The sequence below is a fragment of the Protopterus annectens genome, chromosome 2.part2 (assembly GCF_019279795.1).
Source record: "Protopterus annectens isolate FY-2018-M chromosome 2.part2, PAN1.0, whole genome shotgun sequence".
Taxonomy (NCBI): Eukaryota; Metazoa; Chordata; order Ceratodontiformes; family Protopteridae; genus Protopterus; species Protopterus annectens.
This window is the reverse complement of record NC_056730.1, coordinates 801,515,014-801,534,561: the sequence shown is the minus strand read 5'-3', so window position 1 is coordinate 801,534,561 and position 19,548 is coordinate 801,515,014. Positions and strand designations below refer to the sequence as shown.

Genomic DNA, 19,548 nt, shown 5'->3' with positions numbered 1-19,548 from the left:
TGGCAGGAATTGTGCCTGCAGATGTACTTGGTAAGTCAATGTTGTGTCCCACAAAGTCATGGTTAGTCTGCAAAGGGTGTAAGAATGTGTGCCCCCTGTTTGTTTATATACCACATGACCGTGGTGTTGTCTGTTTTTATCAGTAGTTGTCCTGGATGAAGTAGGTCCTTGAAGGCTGTCAGGGCATTTTGAACAGCTAGCATCTCTTTTTGATGGATATGTAGATGCATTTGGTTTGAGGTCCATGTGCCCTGAATGCATCTTCCTGCCATGTGGGCCCCCCAGGCATAATTTGAAGCATCCGTTGTCAGTGTCTGCCTGGATGGGGGTAATGTGAATGGCTGTCCCTTGTTTTGGTGACAAGCCTTTACCCACCATCGAAACTCCTGTTACAGGCAGGGAATTAGTGTAATTTTAGTTTCCAGGCTGTGGCAATGTTGAGTCCAAACACTTTAGGTACCACTGAAGTTTCCTCATATGCAGTCTTGCATATGGAATTAGGATGCAGGATGCCATGAAGCCCAAAGCCTGCAGAATTTTTCTTGCAGATAACTTGGCCTTTGCTGCCAACATTTTGAAATAGGTAGTCAATTGCCTTTGTCTGGCGTAAGATAAGCCATCTAGGCAGTTGTATTTAAGCTTGCATCCAGGAGTATTATCTCTTGAGAGGGTACTAGTTTTGATTTCTTTTCGTTGACTGTGTACCATAGGCATGTAAGAAGTCTTTTCACAAATGCCTGATGCTGTAGAAGAACGTCCTTGTTCTCGGCTTGAATTAAACAGTCGTCCAAGTAAGGATATATCTGTATTCCTAGTTGTCTGCAGAATGCAATTACTGGTGCCAGGCACTTTGTAAAGACCCTGGGTGCAGCAGATAAGCCAAAGGGCAGTGCAGAGAATTGGTAATGCGTTGAGCCAGCCTTGAATCTGAGGCATCTTCTGCATATTTGTCTGATTGGGACATGCAGGTATAAGTCTAAAGTCACAAACCAAGCGTTCTTGCCCAGCATGGGCAGAAGCTGCTGCAAAGTCAACATCTTGAATTTTGGTATATCTGTGAATGTTTTCAGAATAGATAGGTCCAGTATTGGCCTCCAGGCCTTGTCCTTTCTGGGTACCAAGAACAGTCTGGAGTAAAATCCTTGTCCCTGCTCTTGTACTTGTTGAATGGCCCCCATGTCCATGAGGGATGAGACTTGTTTTTGTGCCTCTGCCCATTGATTTTTTGGCAGATCTGGCCAGCAGTTTGCCTTTGGCAGAGTATGGAAATGAACTTGTAGCCTTGTGACACGATATTTAGGACCCACGTGTCCTGGGTTATAATGTGCCAATTTTGAGAAAAAAAAAGTGCTAATTTTCCCCCTAAGGGAAGGGTTTTGCCAGGAGATAAGTGCTTGGTGCAGGCAGGGGGAAGTCATTGGGACCGTTTCCTGTATGGTTGTGATTTGTCTTTTCCAACTTCGGAGGTAGAAGCACCCCATTGCTTTGACCTATATGAACCTTGCACCTGGGATCTGCCTCTAGGGCGTCTGGATCTGCCCCTTTGAGGTCTGAGACAGAAAAGGACCAATTCTTTGTTGGCCAGTGTCTACTAAACCTAGGTGGCTGTACTTGTAAAAATATCTTTGACCGTTTCCATAGATTTAGCTTTATCCTCCATTTTAACACCTCTTCTGTCCCAACACCAAACAAAGTATCATGCTGTAATGGTGCATTTAATAATTTAACTTTAACATGATCAGGTAGATTTTGTTCCTTTAACCAAGCATGCCTCCTAATTAGAGAGCCCGTAACTGCGGCCCTGCAGGAGGCCTCCAAAGAATCAAAACCACATTGCTAAGTATGCGTTCCAACTTGATCAGCTGCATGCAATAAATCCTGCATTTCCTCGTTTTCTGCACATTCAGTTTAAGCAATGCCATGACATGTTGCTGATATTTGAGCATATGAAACTGACCGTTTTAAGGCCCTTATAGCCAAGGTAGCAGATGTGTAAACCTTTTTTCCCCATCTATCCAGTGCCCTAGAATCTCTGTCAGATGGGGTAGGGTTTTTTGCAGCGGAAGCCTCAACTCCTTTGGGACCCAGAGATATAGTTTCTGGGTCTGCAGCAGAGGTTTTAAAAAGGAATTTGAGAGTCAGGAACCCTGCAATATCTGTCAGGCTTAACACGAGCTGGAGGCAAGGAGTCAGGGGTAAGACTAGACTCCGAAAAACACATCTACAATGTCTAACAGGTGGAATGGCTAGAGGCCTGTGTTGAGGTAGTAAAAGGAAATCCCGGAGCATAGTTAGATTCAGAAAAATCTTGGCTCTCCCAGTGGAAATGCTCCTATGCAAGGTTTCCCCAAAGGAATAGTCCTCTGGAGGAGAAGCTGAAGGTACAAATTCTTCAGCATCAGAATCCTCGTAGGGGGAAGAGAATATTCCTGATCAGAAGAGGAATCCGAAGAAATGGAAACCTGATATGAAGATTCATAGTCCGTCTCTTTCCTAGGCCTCTTATCAGGAGGGGGATGGGAACCCCTGATCAAGGTAATAGAGTCTTTGGCCATTTTGAGCATCTGTTTTTTGGGCATAGAGGCCTGACCACGTGGCTCAGGAGTTTGCTTCTTTGCTTTAGGAGGTGCTTTAGTCTTTGCCTTTGAAGCTGAAGTCGGTTTAATGCAAATCTGAAGGAACAGTATCCGAGGCTCCAATACCCAGAGTTTCCAGCAGCATGGCAGACTCCACGTGGGAGTCGGTACCGGCCTGCAACTCTAAAGTAGCGGGCATCAGGGGCTGCGAGAGCACATGAGAACCAGCAACTGGCTTAGTAGCTTCGTCGGGTTTGGGCCTCGGTTGTCACTCTCCTTTTCTTTGCGCTTTTTCGTGAACTCTGCTAGTCGGATGGCTATCCAACGACATTTCTGGATAATTAAACTGGTGTCCAAAATAGTTTAAAGCAAAATCATACAGACGTTTAATAGTGCGTTGGTTAAATCTTGCACAAAACAGACAACCAGAAACGTTGTGATCAGGGCCTAGGCAAGGAATACAGTAAGAATGAAAATCCTTATGAGGTATTTGCATTCCACAAGAAATACAATTTACTTTTTCTGACATCGGTCTGGAGCAAGAAAAAAAATTTCCCCAATGGGGTACTTAGCTTTATTGAAGACTTCGGATCTGTAACTCGAACACGAAAATCTCAGGTGTCTGCCGACTGACACTTGCGAACGGCTTCTGCTTCAAAAAAAAAAATGGGCGTCGACTGCTTCTTTTATACCCCTGACGTCAGGGAAGGGGTGACAGCAGCCGACGCAGGACCCAGGACTTTGGAATTCAGGCCGAGGGCAACCTGCCAGCAGGATTACCCAAATGTAATGACTGCAACAGTGAAACACGAAGAACATCTGGCAAATGGCAATGCTTGGTGAAAGTATGTACAGAACTCCAGGTAGCAGCTTCTAGAATGTCCCTGGTAGGCACACCTCTGAGAAAGGCTGTAGAGGTAGATGCAGCCCTGGTTGAATGAGGTCCAGTGCCCTGTGGGATATGTTTTCCATGGTGCGTATAGCAGAAATGAATGCAATGGCCTATCCATTTAGAAATGGATTGCTTTGAAATAGCCTTCCCCTCTGCCCCTGCAGCAAATGCCACCAGCAGTTGTTCAGATTTCCTTTGAGGTTTAGCCCTGTCAAAGTAAATTCTAAGTTGTCTGTGCACATCTAAGGAGTGCAGAATCCTTTCCCTTTGTTCTGTGGATTAGAAAAGGTTGGCAAATGAATGGACTGATTAAAAGCCACACTGGATACCACCTTGGGCATGGAGAGACTGGTCCTGAGGGACACCCTGTCCGCATGATAAGGGCCTGTAGTTCAGATACCCTTCTTGCTGAAGTAATTGCTAAAAGGAAGGCTGTTTTCCAGGAAAGAAATTTTAACTCTGCAGGAGGAAAAAAGTGAGTTTTTCCAATACAAAGTTAAGGTCCCAGGCTGGAGTTGGTGAGGTCCTGGGTGGTCTTAAGTTTTTAGCCCCTCTGAGGAACTCCTTGAGCAGTGGATGAGAGAAGAGGGGTGGTTCTGTGTTGTAATGAGCTGAAATGGCTGAGGTGTGAATTTTGATTGAGGAAAAAAGAAAGGCCCTTGTGAAGCATCTCAGTTAAGTATTGAAGAATCTGAGGTAAACTGGGTGCTGCTGTGCCCACCCCTAGAGTTTGGTTCCAGGCAAAGAACATTTTCCATTTTTAAAGCACAAGATTTTCTAGAACTAGGCCTCCTAGCCTCCAAAATGACATCCAACACTTGTTTGCTGAGGGATGGTAATGGAGCGATTAGGAAATTAGCCAGGTTGCCAGGGTCAGGGTTTGAAGCCAAGGGTGCAAAATCTGGCTCTCCTGCTGTGACAGCAGGGTAGGGGTCTGAGGCAAGTGCCATGGGGCCAGCAGTGAAACTGTGCAAGAGGGCGTACCAGTGTTGGCGTGGACAATCTGGTGCAATCAGTATCGTCCTTGGTTTGTCCTGTTTGATCTTTAATAGTACTTTGGAGAGGAGAGGCAGAGGAGGAAAGGCATAAACTGACAGATTTTTCCAGCTGAAGGACAGGGCATCCACTTTCCAAGCTTGTTTGTGGGGAGTCCTTGTGCAGAATTTGTCCAATTGGTAGTTCTGGGGGAGGCAAACTGGCCTATATCTGGGCTCCCCCATTTGTTTATCAACATGTTGAATATCTTTGGTTCCAGTTTCCACTAGTGTGGGTCCATGAGATTTCTGCTGAGTTAGTCTGCCAGTGTATTTAGTTTTCCTGGCAGGAATTGAGCCAGTAGATGCACTTGGTAGCTCAAGGCAGTGTTCCAGAGCCATGGCTAATCTGCAGAGGGGTAAGAATGGGTACCCCCCCTGCTGGTTTATGTAAAACCGTGGTGTTGTCCATCCTTACCATTAAATTGTCCTGGAAGAATGTGGTTCTTGAAGGCTGTCAGAGCACTCTGTACAGCTAACATTTCTTTTTGGCCGATATGCAGGTGCACTTGACTTTGGTTCCATTTGCCCTGGAATGCACTTTCCTGCCAGGTGAGCCCTCCATGCATAGTCTGATGCTTCTGTTGTAAGGGTTTGGGCGGCAGGGGGTAGAGTGAATGGTAATCCCTTGTTTTGGTGGCAGGCCTCTGCCCACCAAAGGAACTGTAGGCAAGGTATGTTAGGGATCATTGCTTCTAGATCCTGAGAATGTTGACACCATAGGCTTTTTAGATACCATTGTACTTTCCTCATATGCAGTCTTGCATATGGAATTAGTAGAATGCAGGAGGCCATGAACTCCAAAGGCTTGCAGTATTTGTCTTGCAGACAGCAGGGTTTTTGTGGCCATTAGTTTGAAGTTGTCAAATGAATTTCTCTGGCGTGAAGAAAGACATCTGGGAAGTTGTGTTCAAGCTTGCTCCCACAAATATAATTTGTTGACAGGGTACTAGATGCGATTTCTTTTCGTTTATGGTGTACCCCAGACAAGTTAGCAACTTTTGTACAAATGCCAGATGATTCAAAAAGTATGTCCTGGCTTTCTGCCTGAATTAGACAATAGTCCAGGTATGGGTATATTTGAATGTTTCTTTGCCTGCAAAATGCAACGACTGGAGCTAGGCACTTTGTGAACACCCTGGGTGCAGTAGATAAGCCAAAGGGCAATGCAGAGAACCAATAGTGCATGCAGCCTGCTTTGAAGCATAGGTATCTTCTGCAAGATTCCCTGATTGGGATGTGCAGGTAGGCTTCTTTTAAATCCAGTTTTGCCAACCAGGCATCTTTGCCTAGCATAGGAAGTAATTGAAGAGTTGGCATCTTGAATTTTGGAATCACCAAAAATGAGTTAATATAGAAAGAGCCAGGATAGGACGCCAAGAATGGTCTTTTCTGGGTACCAGGAATCTCTTTTCCTCTTCTGGTATAGTTTGAATAGCCTTTATGCTTAAGAGAGAGAGTACTTGCTTTTGAGCCTCTGCCCTCTGATTTGGGGGTAGATCTGGCCAACCGTTTGGGGTTGATAATGTGTGGAAGTGAAATCTGTATCCTTGGGGAAACTATATTTAAAACCCATTTGTCCTGGGTAATGAGTACCCAGTTTTTTGCCTGCAGAGCAAGCTTTCCCCCTAAAGGAACAGTCAGTTGGGAAGTGCTTGAAAGTTGGTTAAGTCATTGAGACAGTTTACCATAGGGTGGAGTCTTACTACTTCCCCGATTCGGAAGTGGGACCCCCCCCCCCCACTGTTTAGTCCTGTGCGTACCTTCGGTTTGGACTGAGAAGGCCGGGAAGAGGCAGGAAAGAACAATTCTTAGAGGGCCAATGCCTACTAAATCTTGGAGGTTGTACTTGTAGGAAATCTTTAACAGTATGCATAGATTTAGCTTTTACCTCATCTTTAAGAACAACTTCTGCTTTGTTGCCAAACAGGCTGTCCTGATTTAAGGGAGCATCCAGCAATTTAGCTTTAACATGATATGGCAAAGATTGTTCCTTAAGCCAAGCATGCCTTCTAAGTACAGACCCAGTGGCAGCAGCCCTGCAAGATGCCTCTAGTGAATCAAAACCACATTGCAAAGTACGCTTTCGAACCTGTTCGGCAGAATGCAGTAAATCCTGTAAATCCTTATTTTCAGCACAGTCAGGAATCATCATCATTTTCTGTTTAAGCAATCCAATGATATGCTGCTGATACTTTTAACATATGAAACTGGCAGTTTAAGGCCCTAATGGCCAAAGCTGCAGAAGTGTATACTTTCTTACCCCATCTATCCAGTGCCCCGGAGTCTCTATCAGAGGGGGTAGGATTTTTGGCAGTAGTAGCCTTGATGCCCTTGGGTCCCTGTGAAATGGTCTCAGGATCCGCAGTAGGATTTTTAAAAAGGAACTTGAGAGTCAGGAATTCTGTACTATCCATCAGGCTTTCTGTGAGCAGGAGGGTTAGCTAAAAGCCTGTGCTGGGGCAGGAGTAAGAAAACCCCAAGCCTCTTTTTAGAATCAGTAATCCTGGCTTTGCCAGTGAAAATGCTCCCTAAGACTATGCATGGTTTCACCAAAAGAGAGATCTTTTGGGGGGGAAGCAGACTGAATAGAGTCCTCTGCATCAGAATCCTCATAGGTAGACAAGGGTACATTCTAATCCTCAGAGAAAGCAGACATTTTAGAATCCTGGTCAGACGTATCATAAGCAAATTCAGTCCTAGGTCTCAGAGGGGGAAGGTTGGCTTCCCCTGACTAAAGTAATAAGGTCTTCAGCCATTCTTATCTGTTTTTTAGGCATAGGGGCCTGATCATGCGGTCTGGGCATCTGTTTTCTAGGCATAGTTAGAGTTTTAGGCCTTGAAGATGATGGCGGTTTAATATGCAAGTCAGTAGGCCTAAGCCGGTGCCTGCACAGCGGCTCCGGACCCATCCAAGGTAGAGACATCCGTAGGTTCCACAGTTGAAGCATCTTGTGGCATACCGGACTCTGAATGGGTCTCAGTAGAGGCCTGTGAATCTGAAGTAGCGGGTATCCGGGGCTGTGAAAGTGCCTCTGAGTACAGGTGAACTGGCGACTGACTTAGAAGCGTAGTCAGCAGCTTTGGACCTAGACAGCCTGTCTGTCTTTATCTTTGTGTTTTTTCAGAATGTCGGTAGTTGGATGGCTTACAGAAGACCTATCACAACTGAACAGAGTACCAAATTATTTAGAAGCGTAAATATATAGACGACGAATAGTTCGTTACTTATACTTAAATAAGGCACAAAACAGACAGTGAGGTACGTCGTGGTCAGGGCCTACGCAAGGAATATAGTATGAATGGAAATCTTTGTGAGGTATTTGCTTTCCTCAAGAAATACAAATTATTGACTTTTACTGACATCGGTTTAGAGCAAGAAAAAGTTTCCCCAACGGAGTACTTAGCTTTAGTTGAAGACTTCGGTTATGAAACTCGAAAATTTCTGGAGTCTGCAGACCAGCACTTGTGAACTGCTTTTGCTTCGGGCACTGCATGGCAAGAAACACTGATGTAATGGCGTCGGCTGCATGCTTTATACCCCTGACTACCTGACATCACGGAAGATGAGACAGCAACCGACGCAGGACCCAAGACTTGATAATCAGGCCGACTTGGGTTATCTGCTTGCACTAGCCCTCAATGTGATGACTACAACAGTGAAACACTAAGAACATCTGTGGTTTTTAATCAGTGTTCCTGCTTCGACTTTATGTTGGAGACTGCTCCACCGGTTTTACGTTTTCACTGGGTGGCCACTTTGATAGCCCTGATTGTTATTTCACAAGTTCTGGAGTTCAGGGCTTTATCTTTGCACTGTGTGCAGTTTCAAGAAACTTCCGATAATACGACCGCTAGTATTCTTCAGAAAACATCAAAAATATTTACAAAAAAGGCAGTCAAAATCAGCAGTAACAGTAAGCAGCAGAAAAAGCCAGAGCTTTTAGGAAGATGGCAGGTTGCTGTATCCTGAAGAGGAAATGAACCAAAATTACCAAATGGTACTGCAGCAGTGAGAGAGAGTGATTAACATTTAGAATACAAAAAAGTTATTTAAACCAATAAGCCAGTAAAAATAGTCAAGGCAATGATCTCAAACTGGACATTATTTGTTCCCTGAGGGGACAGATGGGGCTTGTGACAAACCAATTACAGTGGCAGAAATGATGGCAGTACAGGCTGCTCCAACTTTGAGGCATACACTCAGAGCACTATAGAAAAAAGTTCAGTCTTACCTGATGGACATCCACAAAGAGCTCCCAATCAGTTCAGACTTATGGAGGTGTCCTGGGGGGGGTTGTTTCCCCATAGACAAAAGCTCTTACTGTTGCAGTAATTTATATGATAAATTTCTCTTCTGTAGACAATCCTTCTTCCAGCTTGCATACCAAGCCGAACTGAAAAATATACTGCCATTTACCACATCTTACACAACCCCCAATACACACGATAGAGTTTGCTAAACTTGCCTATTACACTTCACCTACGCAAATTTCATTTTTTCCCCAAAATGTACAAGTAATCCAAGATACAAGAACCAACTCTCCTTTCTAAAGGTTATGCAATTTTTGTTTTACCACATCTAACATTTAATACATCTTTTTTAACACTACTACCTTCACATACTGAAGTATGTGCACAAGGCTAATTAAAACACATTAAAAAAAGTGGATGCTACAAGTGACTTGAAGGTCAATATTTTAAGCTCAAGTACTGATGTTCATCATGGGAACAAAACATACCCAGCAAGATAAATACTTCATTTCTTCAGAAGTTGATGTCTGACTACAACAAAAGGAAATGCAAATCCACTCCCAAAGAATACAACCATTAGACCAAGAAGCCTCCATTTGTTTTCCACAGAAAATGGCAGATTCTAGAAAAGAAAAAAAATAGCACAATTATTCATGTGCAACTTGTTAAATGCACTTAGCTTAGGAGTTAATTACTAGTAGTCTGCTTCATCTGCTATTCAACATGCAACTCAATCCCTTACATCACGCTAAATTTACAAGTGTACTTTTTAAATAATGCACAATTGTTTTACAGACTTTTCTGTGTTAACAGAAAAATACTAGTTCTGCTTTTAATGCTTATGACAAAATGCTACAACAGATTATTTAGTGCCTTGTCGCTATGTAAGCAGGGCTATATAGACCTAGCTGCAACTCGTGTCAAATATAAGCAGACCCTCAATACAGTTACACACACACACACACACACACACACACACTACTGCAGGAACAAGTTAAACTATAGCATTATTAACGGATAAAAAAGTTAAAAGAGAACAGTTCTCTCAGATAAAAAAATCTACAGTTTTCACACTTTAGTTTGGGGGAGGGGCGACTACTTCAGGTTGTAAGTTATGCTACCCCTAGACAATGTGTTTATATCGGAAGCCCTTGTGCCATGCCCACATCAAAAATCTGTCCAGGCATTTCTTAGAACATTTCTACACACAATTCTTGCAGAACAAGCACAAACTACTTTAAAAGTGGTTATCTGTACCTTTAAAAGAATACAGTAAAATATACCAAACACTTCATAAAGTCTACTTCTAATATAAAAACTCATCCACCACAACGATGAGAGAATCCTTTCAGTGTAATCAGTGCTCACTACTCTAATTATGATGTAAGCAGCCAACGGCTGGGCACTTGTCTGGTTTAAAGCAACAGCAGACACCACCTTTGGTATAAGGGGAGGCTACAAAAAATATAATGAAACCATATGGAAGGTTTACTTAAAGCTTTATCCAGATATTCTTTCATGAATAAACTTTGATATTCCTGATTTTTTTTCCTGCCAACTTCATGTTCAGGAAACTGGAAGTTAAAGTTCCACCATAAATTCATTTAGCAAGATACGAAAATGAATTGTATTTTACAACTTCCCATTAACAGCACTAAACAGAGGGACTAGTTGCTAAAGGGAATACAGTCCTACTCTGTAACCTCTATCAAACTCCTTCCTCACCGAATTCAAACGGATGGATTCAAAGAATTTGCACTTGGATTCTAAATCAGCACCCAGATTCACCTGCTCAGTTTTAGCCTAGTATATACCCATAACCCTATGCAACGGTCACTAGGGCCTTTAAGCCTAGCCATGCAATCCAACTCTGTTGTGTCCATATGTATCATGGGCATTTTTCTTTCATGGGGAGGTGTGTTAGGATGTTTCTAGAAGTTTTTTTTTTTTTTGGGGGGGGGGTTAGTTTGGGCATTACTGTCTGCTTGTATTATAGACACTGGGGCCAGACCCAGAGTGAATTTCTGAATTCCAACCTGCTGGTCAAGGTTACACTAATAGGGTTAGGGATGGACTACTTCACATGGGATGGGAAGCCTGTTCCAGTGGATGGGAATCCTCAGATACATCCGTCTTGCCAATTTGTCTTATTTTTGTCACAAGCAAAATTTAAATTCTTGGATCTAGTGACTTGTGAATGTGCAAAAAGTGTGCCAGAGCTGGACAAAAGGATGCCTTGTATGCCAGTAACTTGTAGGAGACAGTATACATATGTAGGACTTTAAGGTGATCCGTATAGGACAATGTGTAGATACCATTGATTCTCCAGCTCTGTGGGCATTCCAAACATATGTTTGGTCAGGTACATGCCAAACAGGGCATTATACTCAATGACAGGTCTGACAAGGGCCAAACAAAATGACGCTATGACTTCCTTGGACCTGGATGCAATGTCACTACTTATAAGCTGGGTGGCACAGAATGATTTTCTCACTACCTTGGTCACAAATTGGTCCAAGGCCAGATTATGATCTGCATATGTTCCTAGACACCTGACTAGAGAGTCAACTTTTACGGGGTCTTACTGATTGGAGTAATTAACCTGGGTGGCAGCTCCCAAAAGAACTATAATGCATAGGAGTTTTAAATTCATGACTTTGGCACCAGTCATCCGTATTAGACCCTCTTGAAAGGAGTTTGCGTCATGGGGGAAATCTATAATAGCTCCCAATTTGCAGTCATCTACTACCTTTGTCAGCAGAAGGTTGACATTAGCCTTTACTTCACGTAAATAAATAGATGCCAAAGAACAGAGGTCCCAGCATGGAGCCCGGAGGCACTTATCTGGTGATCAGTCTCTTAGTGGAGGTGGTCTCACCAATCCCAACTTCCTGGATTCTGTCTGTGAGCCAGCTTGCAATCCAGCAAGTTATGTAGGAGTTTAGCCCCAGTTTGGCAAGTTTGTCAATTATACCAAAAGCCTTAGCCAAGTCCAAGTAGGCAGTATGCACCATTTCCCCCTCATATGCGAACTTCTCAAAGAAGTCCACTAGGGCTCAAAAGATATGGCTTTTCCTGGACAAAGCCAGACAAGTCTGTAGTTTTCAGGGTCAGTTGATTGCAATGGTTATCCCACTTCGCAAGGACAGACAATTTACTTATTTGACATTTGTTAACTGGGTTAGTCTGACTGGGCAGAAGCCCTTTTTCAGAGGAGACCAGGGGAGAAAAGCTCCAGTAGTACACGAAATAAGGTCAATATTTACAATGCAAAAATACAAGACAAACAGTAAAGGTAACAAGATTAGTAGACAATTGACGCAAGAAAATAGCAACTAACAAACTAACTAACATGGTATAGTTTTACAGGTGAACAGGAGCTATAAAGCAGGGACAAAACAAAAATAAAAAGTAAACAATAGGAAAAAAATCATAAGAATGTACAATATATGAGACAGAGAGACCGATTATGATGGTTCATGCAAGACCAAAATGAGCCACAAAATGCTGGGGAAGTAGAATTTGGTGATGAAATTCCACCCACTGCAATCCTCCATTCTCATGGTACAAAGCCTGTTTTGAGCCTATAGCTGAAAAGGTGATTAAGTAGTCCATTTAGGAGGCAGGCATCCCATGACACTATCTGGGCCCATCCAGGATGCGTTTTTGACCTTGGTGAGCACCGCCAGGACATGCTGCTTCCCATCAACAGTTTGGGGGGGGGGGGGGGGTATCCTAGTAGGTATGTTATGGATTGAGCTGGGGGCTGAAGTTTAGAGCTGAATATGTCACTCTATTCAATGAATGGCAACAGAGTACTTTCTGCGGATTTAAACCAAGTCTCAGTAACAGCACAGATATATACACATTCTTCAGAGTGAGGGGAGATTGTAGGTTATGGAGTTTCTTGCTTAGGCTCCTAGCATTGAGCAGCAACACCTTCAGGTTTATTACATCGTTTTTTTGTAAATCTGGCATCACCTACAAATGGCTGCAAGAGGTGGATAAACTTTTAGCTAATATTTGGAAGCTTACGGGACACAGGTGCAGACCACCATTTGCAAAAGAACATGGTTTGTTAACCATGCACACCCGTGTTGCCAAATATTGAACTCTCCTTGGAAAGACACCAGAAGCCAAGCCAATTAATGAAGATGATCATCTTTTGTTCATACTGTGGCATCATCCTTGCTGACATACCTGTCAGAAACAGAGACCAACAATGCCCCTCTTCATACAGTCCAGGGAATTACATCTCAGACCATTTAACACCCACATGGACTATAACAATATCATAGTGTTACTTGTGGTGTAATGACTTGACTGCGTGCACAACTTGGTGGATTTTCTTAGCTCCAGACACTGCATATCCATGTTGTCTGGACCAGTATTTTGGTTGTGGACTAGATTTTATAGATGTCTCCTTTGGAGATCTTTGGGGTTTGGCACTAGACTAGGTTAGTTCATGCAAGGATTTCAATTCATAGCAGTGCTGTTTAATCTGCAAACTAGCTACTCTAAGTTTGCTTTCATTCACACTAAGTTACAAGTTTCAGTTCTAAGGGAAGTTTTTATAATTAAAAAATGAGTGTGTGTCTGTACAGGGCACTACGAACCTCATGAAGTAATAACAAAGAAAGACTGCTTACAAGTATAATACTAACAAAGCAACTTAAAATTACCTTGACAAGGCAACCTTCAAGTACTGGGGACCTTTAGAATGACTTGCAGATCCAGCAATAAAAACAATGGCACTCAAACAGTTAAATGAAGTTCAAAACAAAAATCTCTTATCTGCCATGGATGGAATAGGACTAACTCAAGACCTGTGTGCCGAGGTCACCAAAAAGATGGGAGCTCTGGGAAAATAAGAATTTGTAGCAAGGGATGTTTATTCAAGTGCAATACTATTTGCTGGGCAGGCACTTGCATTACAGATATATGGAAAACAATGGGAGGGAAAATACTTTCATACAACAGACAACAACTTAAGAGGGCATAAAGCACCATCTGCAACAGGGCAGGGCACTTGTCTGAAATTAGCAAGAGGATATCTTGCTGTAATGAAGACTATGGAGAATTCTCTTCCACACATACAGTGTCTTGGGGAAAGGAAATGCATTTGTGCTGAATAAGTACTACTATGATACTACTGCCATTTGAATACAGTGTGGTTTGTGTTAAAGTCCCTAACCATAAAGTACAAAGAATTCAAATAACTGCAACTATCCAGGGTATACCGTCTCGTTCTATAAAGAACTCTAATCTGCAAATCAACATGAGACATGAACCTAGAGGCAACACTTTTGCAACAGTAGTGTCAATGCCAGTGCTCCATCTACCACGAAAATGGCTGCATCACAGTAACAGATACAGCTCCTTTATTCAGACATCCTTGGAGTTTTGATGCATATGTATTTTAAAACCTCAGTTGACACTGGATAAGTGGTAGAGAGGGATGGAGCCCTGAACTGTAAAGTACAGTTGTGTAAAATCTTACCATAGCGGAATGATGTCCTCTTCACTGCTGCAGTATTCTGAAATCTGGGTTGTCTATACACAGACATGTGCAGAACCTTCTCACTAGCAGATTATGGAGAAGTGAAAAAGTGGGCAAATGAATATAGACTAAGGGACAACTCATTCACCACCTTGGGCATAAAAAAGATTAGTACGCAAGGACGCCCTATCTTTATGAAACACCAAAAAAGGAAGACATAAGGGCTTGAAGTTCAGTCACTGATCTGGCAGAAGGAAGGGCCAACAAAAGAATAGACTTCCAAGAGCAAGGAACTTGAAGATGCAGGTTCAAAAGAAGGACATTTCTCCAATATAAAATTAAGACCTCAGGGAAGAGGAAATAGGCTTCCTGGGAGGCTTAATGAGGATGCCTTCAAGGAACGGTTTAGCTTCAAATCTAGAAGCCAAGGCAGACAAACAGATAGCTGATAAGTGGGCTTTGACAGAATAAGCTAACCCAGCACTGAGCAAGTCACACAGATAAGAGCACCAAAGGAACATCAAGACAGTGGATACAGGTTACGAGAAAAACAGAAAACCACTTCCATTTGGATAAAGTAGATTTCCTAGGATTAGGTTTTCTGGCCTCCTGCAGGACCCCAAGCATGTCCTCGGGGGGGGGTCTATGTGGAATCAAAATCCTATCACCCACAGATTAAACTGAAGAGTGGACATGTGGGGATGGAGGAGAGATCCCTTGTCTTGTGAGAGTAGGATTCGCCAGTGGAGTTCCTTCTTGAGAAGGCAGAAGAGAAACTACAAATTCTAGGGGGATGAGCATACTGAAGACAAACTGTATTCAGAAACTACTGAAACCTCCTCATGTGAAGTTTGGCCAGAGGGAGCACAGGCATAGTGGATGCCATGAAACCCAGAGCCGTCAAACTCCCTGGCTGTAATGGAATCCAGAAGAAAAGTTTAAAAGAAGGAGAGGAGGGTCAAGGCCTTGAGAGCAGGCAAGGACACTAGCAAAGGCATGGTCTGAATCCTGCAACCCAGAAAAACAAGGCCCTGAGAAGGGAGTCAGAGAAGACTTTTGGAAGTTTATTGTAAACCCAGGCTCTGAAGAAGAGAGATGGCAAAAACTGGAGATTCTGCAACAGGATCTCTGGAAGACACCTGAAAAAGCAGGTTGCCCAAGTACAGAAATACTTGGATCCCCTGAAGCCTGCAAAAAGCAATCACAGGAGCAAGGCATTTGGTGAATACCCTTGGGGCAGAAGAAAGGCCAAAGAACAAAGCAGAGAACTGAAAATGCCAGGAAGCAACACAAAAATCCAAAACCTTCCTGAAAAGGGGATGAATTGGAATATGAATATAAGCATCTTTGAGATCCAGACACACCATATAAGCCCGAGGAAGCAAAACACAGTCTGAAAGGACATTCGAAAAGTGAAAAGTGGGTACCTCAGAATAAAGTGTTTAGATGAGAGAGGTCTAGAATTGGTCTCCAAGTACACTCCTTTCTGGGAACTAGGAACATCGTGGAGTAACCCTCCCCCCCACTTTGGGATACAGGCACCTCTTGAATAGTACCCACAATCAAAAGATCCTGAAGCACTTCTTGGAAAAATGAAAATTGTTCCCAAGGAGACAGAGGGATACCTATAAGGGGGGGGGGGGGCAGATTTCCACCCCATGAAATACCCTCTGGCGAATGGACAAAACCCAGGAATCTGTAGCTCGACAGGGGTGTGTGTCTGGGAAGAATACGACAGACAGTACCTGGTTTATCTCGAAAGGAATACTTCTGAGAGCCTGAAGTCTGAGCAGCCTTAGCAGGAGGAGCCCACATGCCACCTTTCTGCCCTTAGGACGACAGCATGATTGCATGCGAACAAAGGGTGGCGTATTGGGGTAGTTTCTCTGAAATTTAAGAACAGGAGAAAAACATGTTTGAGGTCCCGTACACTCTTCCCCTTAACCAGATGGGACTTCAGCAACAGCACCACCAAACAAGTGTTGATTAACGAGAGGCATCCATCAACTTAGCCTCGATATCATCAAGCAAAAGGCTGAAGACAGAGCCAAGAATACCCACCACTAAATCACTGATCCAAAGGCAGCAGGCCTAGAAGCAGCATATGCTGCATCTTAGCTACACTAGATGGAATAACTAGCCATATATAGGAAGTCCCCAACAGGGAAGAGCAGAAGCTTTAGTCTCAGAGTCTGGAAGATCAGATATCACCTGACAAGCCTGGTAAAGGATGGCCAACATGTACCTGGACATATGGGTCTGAATTAACAGCCCTAAAAGCCAATGTAGACAAAGTGCAAACCTTCTTACCTAGCCTTTCCATCATCAGGAAGGCAGTGACTTGGGCAGAGGAAGCAATTAAGAGGGCTTGGTCAGAGGCTACAGACACCACTGAGGGGTCAGCAGCAGGTCACGGATAAAAATTACAGTCCTTAGACAACCTATAAAATCCATCTTGTTTCTTGGTAGCAGGGGACTGAGAATCAGAAGCTTCAGAGAGACTGGAAAATGCATATTAAAAAAACCCACACCCAAACGATGACGATAACACAGACAAAACAGGAGAAACAGCAGAAGGTTTATGGGATTCCACCTGCAGCAACTATGAATCTCAGAGACCTCAGTACAACCCAATTTCAAAAGCTCCATCACCCTGTAGACTACATCTCCAAAAGAAATCCCCTCAAAAGGAATATCAGGGTTGGTAGATTCTTCTTCCTCTGACCCACAGTCAGAATGAGGGGGAATCTGAGAAAACTAAGGGATTTAGCAGAATCCAACTCCTGCTCATAGGAATCCTGTAAGGGAGAAGAACCATGGAGGAGCTGGAACAGAAACACACTGAGGTTTCAGTCCCAAAGCACTAAAAGCCTGAGTGAAGGCCTGTCACTTACTCTGAGGATCCTTAGGGGCAGGAGAAACTTTAGTTTTTTTTCGTTTTCTCTTTAATGGGACATCTGCCTTATAAAACCTGGAAGGCTCCGACCCAGGACGACACTCAGTAATAGTACTAGGGACTTCTCTGACTAAAATCTGAGGAACATCCCAGGCCCCTCAAAAATATCAACCCTGGTTCCCTCAGAATGTCCAAAACAGTAGTCTGCAAAGCCTCTTTGGATGTGCTTAAAGCAGGATCCCCACCAGCCTCCATCCTGGTCGCTGCGGAGGAATCTGAAAAAGCCAGGCAAACCTCTGGGCATTCAATTCACCTCAGGAGAAACATCTTACAGAGGCGTTACAGCAAAAGATTCTGGCCTAGGCTTCTTGGCCTTCCTTGACAGCTGTCCCTCGGGGGTAGGAAGTTCCCTCCATAGTATCTTAAGTCACCGAGTCTCCAGATATAGCACCAAAAAGTCAACTATGCAAAGTCTTTGGTACAAAAGCATGACAGATAGAAAATGAAGTACGGTCATGCAAGGCACCAAGGCAAAAAGACACTGTTTGTGGTGGTGGTCTTTATGGGGAATTTGTCTCTCACAATGGCATTTACCCTTCTTGGATGACAGGAAACAGTAAGCAACAAAAAGCCAAGCAAAAAAGAAACCCCAACAGGGCACTCATCTGAAACAGCTCTGTGAAACCAGCAGCATAATGTATGGGTTCAGACAGACGATAAAGATATCGCATTCGGACTGGTGGCAAAGTTCTAAAGCTGGCACATCCAGATGTCACCTTTATGCCCCATACTATGCGAGGAGCATAGGTGCTACTTACGGCATACTTTAAAGCAACCCAAGGCTTTGGTATACTGGCCGGACATCGGGCTGCCCTAGGCAGGGGATTCCTAATGTTTAAAAATACTGCAAAAGTGAAATGAACATCATCCTTAGTTACTGGGGTTCAACTGGTAACCATGATGTGAGGTATTGCCAGCTATGCCAGGAGACGTAGAGCAGAGGATGTGCAACCTATGCCAGCATAACTGGAATTTTGTAAATAAACATCTTATTTTTTTACAAATGCTTGTGTTGAAAACTATACCATATTATATACATACACACAAACACGTGTATGTTAACAGAGAATACTGGAAGAAACTAGGTTAATCATAGTTCAGCTGCAGCCAACAGTGCAAAATGTGCTGAATAAAATTAAATTACTGGGCCTAGGCCATGAAGATGTTCTTGCAGTTTTGAATGAAGCCAGAGACGCAATGTCTACAAGAAGCATGCTTTAGTCTCTGTAGGAACAGCAGAAGTGTTAAAACTGTTTTACCAGATGCTACAATAAACTTCAGCAAAACTAACACACACGTGCTAAATCCTGGCAACTTCCAGTGATAGGGTGGGGAAACAGATAACCAGATGTGATGTCATTTTGTAACCAACTCTGAAATAATAGATATTACAGAGAAGTCTCTCAGTGACTTAGCACTCTGCTTTTGGAACTCAACAAGGGAGGACTCCTCACCTACTTCATCTTGCCTTGCTATAGTAAGTGAGCCAAGGAATAGTAATTCTTTAGATCAGTTAGAAAAAGTTAAGTACTATTTCTCTCTGTGTAAACCTATACTTGTTATTTTAATATTTCATGTAAATGAAACTCTGGCATTTACTGTAACTAATATTTTCATGTTATTTATTATTAAACACATTCAAACTTTTTGTTGTGGCTGGTCCTTTACAGAATATTTTAACCTTTGAGAGTATTTTGTTGACAACTCTGGCCGCTCTTGAAAGCGCTGATGTTGGTCAAACTACCATTTGTATTGATATTAATTTCACTCACTATTAAGTGCGTACCCTTGTAAGAGCCTTAGAGTAGCTGGCTTTGGAGCATCTGATGGCAGTAACTACATTATGGTCTAGGCAGAAGGGGCCATAGCTAGTAATCTATGCCAGTTTTTCCCAGGTGTGTGTGCAAAGTGTGCACGCCAGCTGCTTTGAGCAGGGACAAGCAGCACTAGCTTCACAGAGGGGGTGCTGGAGGACTTAGCTTGGACACTCTGCCAAGGACTCAACCCTACAGCTGTGCCAGTGGAGAGGCTTACCGGGGATCTGGACAGAGATCCAAACCAGCTGGACTGAGTGCGTTCTCTGTGTGCTCTTAAGGGAAACTGTGCTTTATGTAGAGAGCTGCACCTACAAATACTGGGTGTACCATTTTTGCTCCAACTGATCGTCCCTCTCTAGTGTCAGTGGTGAGGATTCAGGCTTCTTGATTTCTGTCTCAGAGTGGGGACATCACACGTGGCACCAGAAGAGCTGGGGGAGGGATGGCCCATTCCTCACCCAAAAGCTGGGGAGCGGTATCCACACTTGGGGGCATGAGAAGCAGAGCATTATCTTGGCA

The 19,548-nt window shown here is 43.4% G+C and overlaps 1 protein-coding gene across 2 annotated transcripts in view; it reads right to left on the bottom strand.

Annotated features, from left to right (window-relative positions):
- The window catches only part of LOC122795811 (cytochrome c oxidase subunit 7C, mitochondrial), a 90,035-nt gene that overhangs the window by 46,012 nt on the left and 24,475 nt on the right, over window positions 1-19,548 (bottom strand). For both annotated transcript variants that reach the window (XM_044064148.1, XM_044064147.1), the window contains exon 2: window positions 9,245-9,378. In XM_044064148.1, the coding sequence (XP_043920083.1) occupies window positions 9,262-9,378 (117 nt within the window). In that variant the 3' untranslated portion in view covers window positions 9,245-9,261. The remainder of the gene's footprint in view (window positions 1-9,244; window positions 9,379-19,548) is intronic.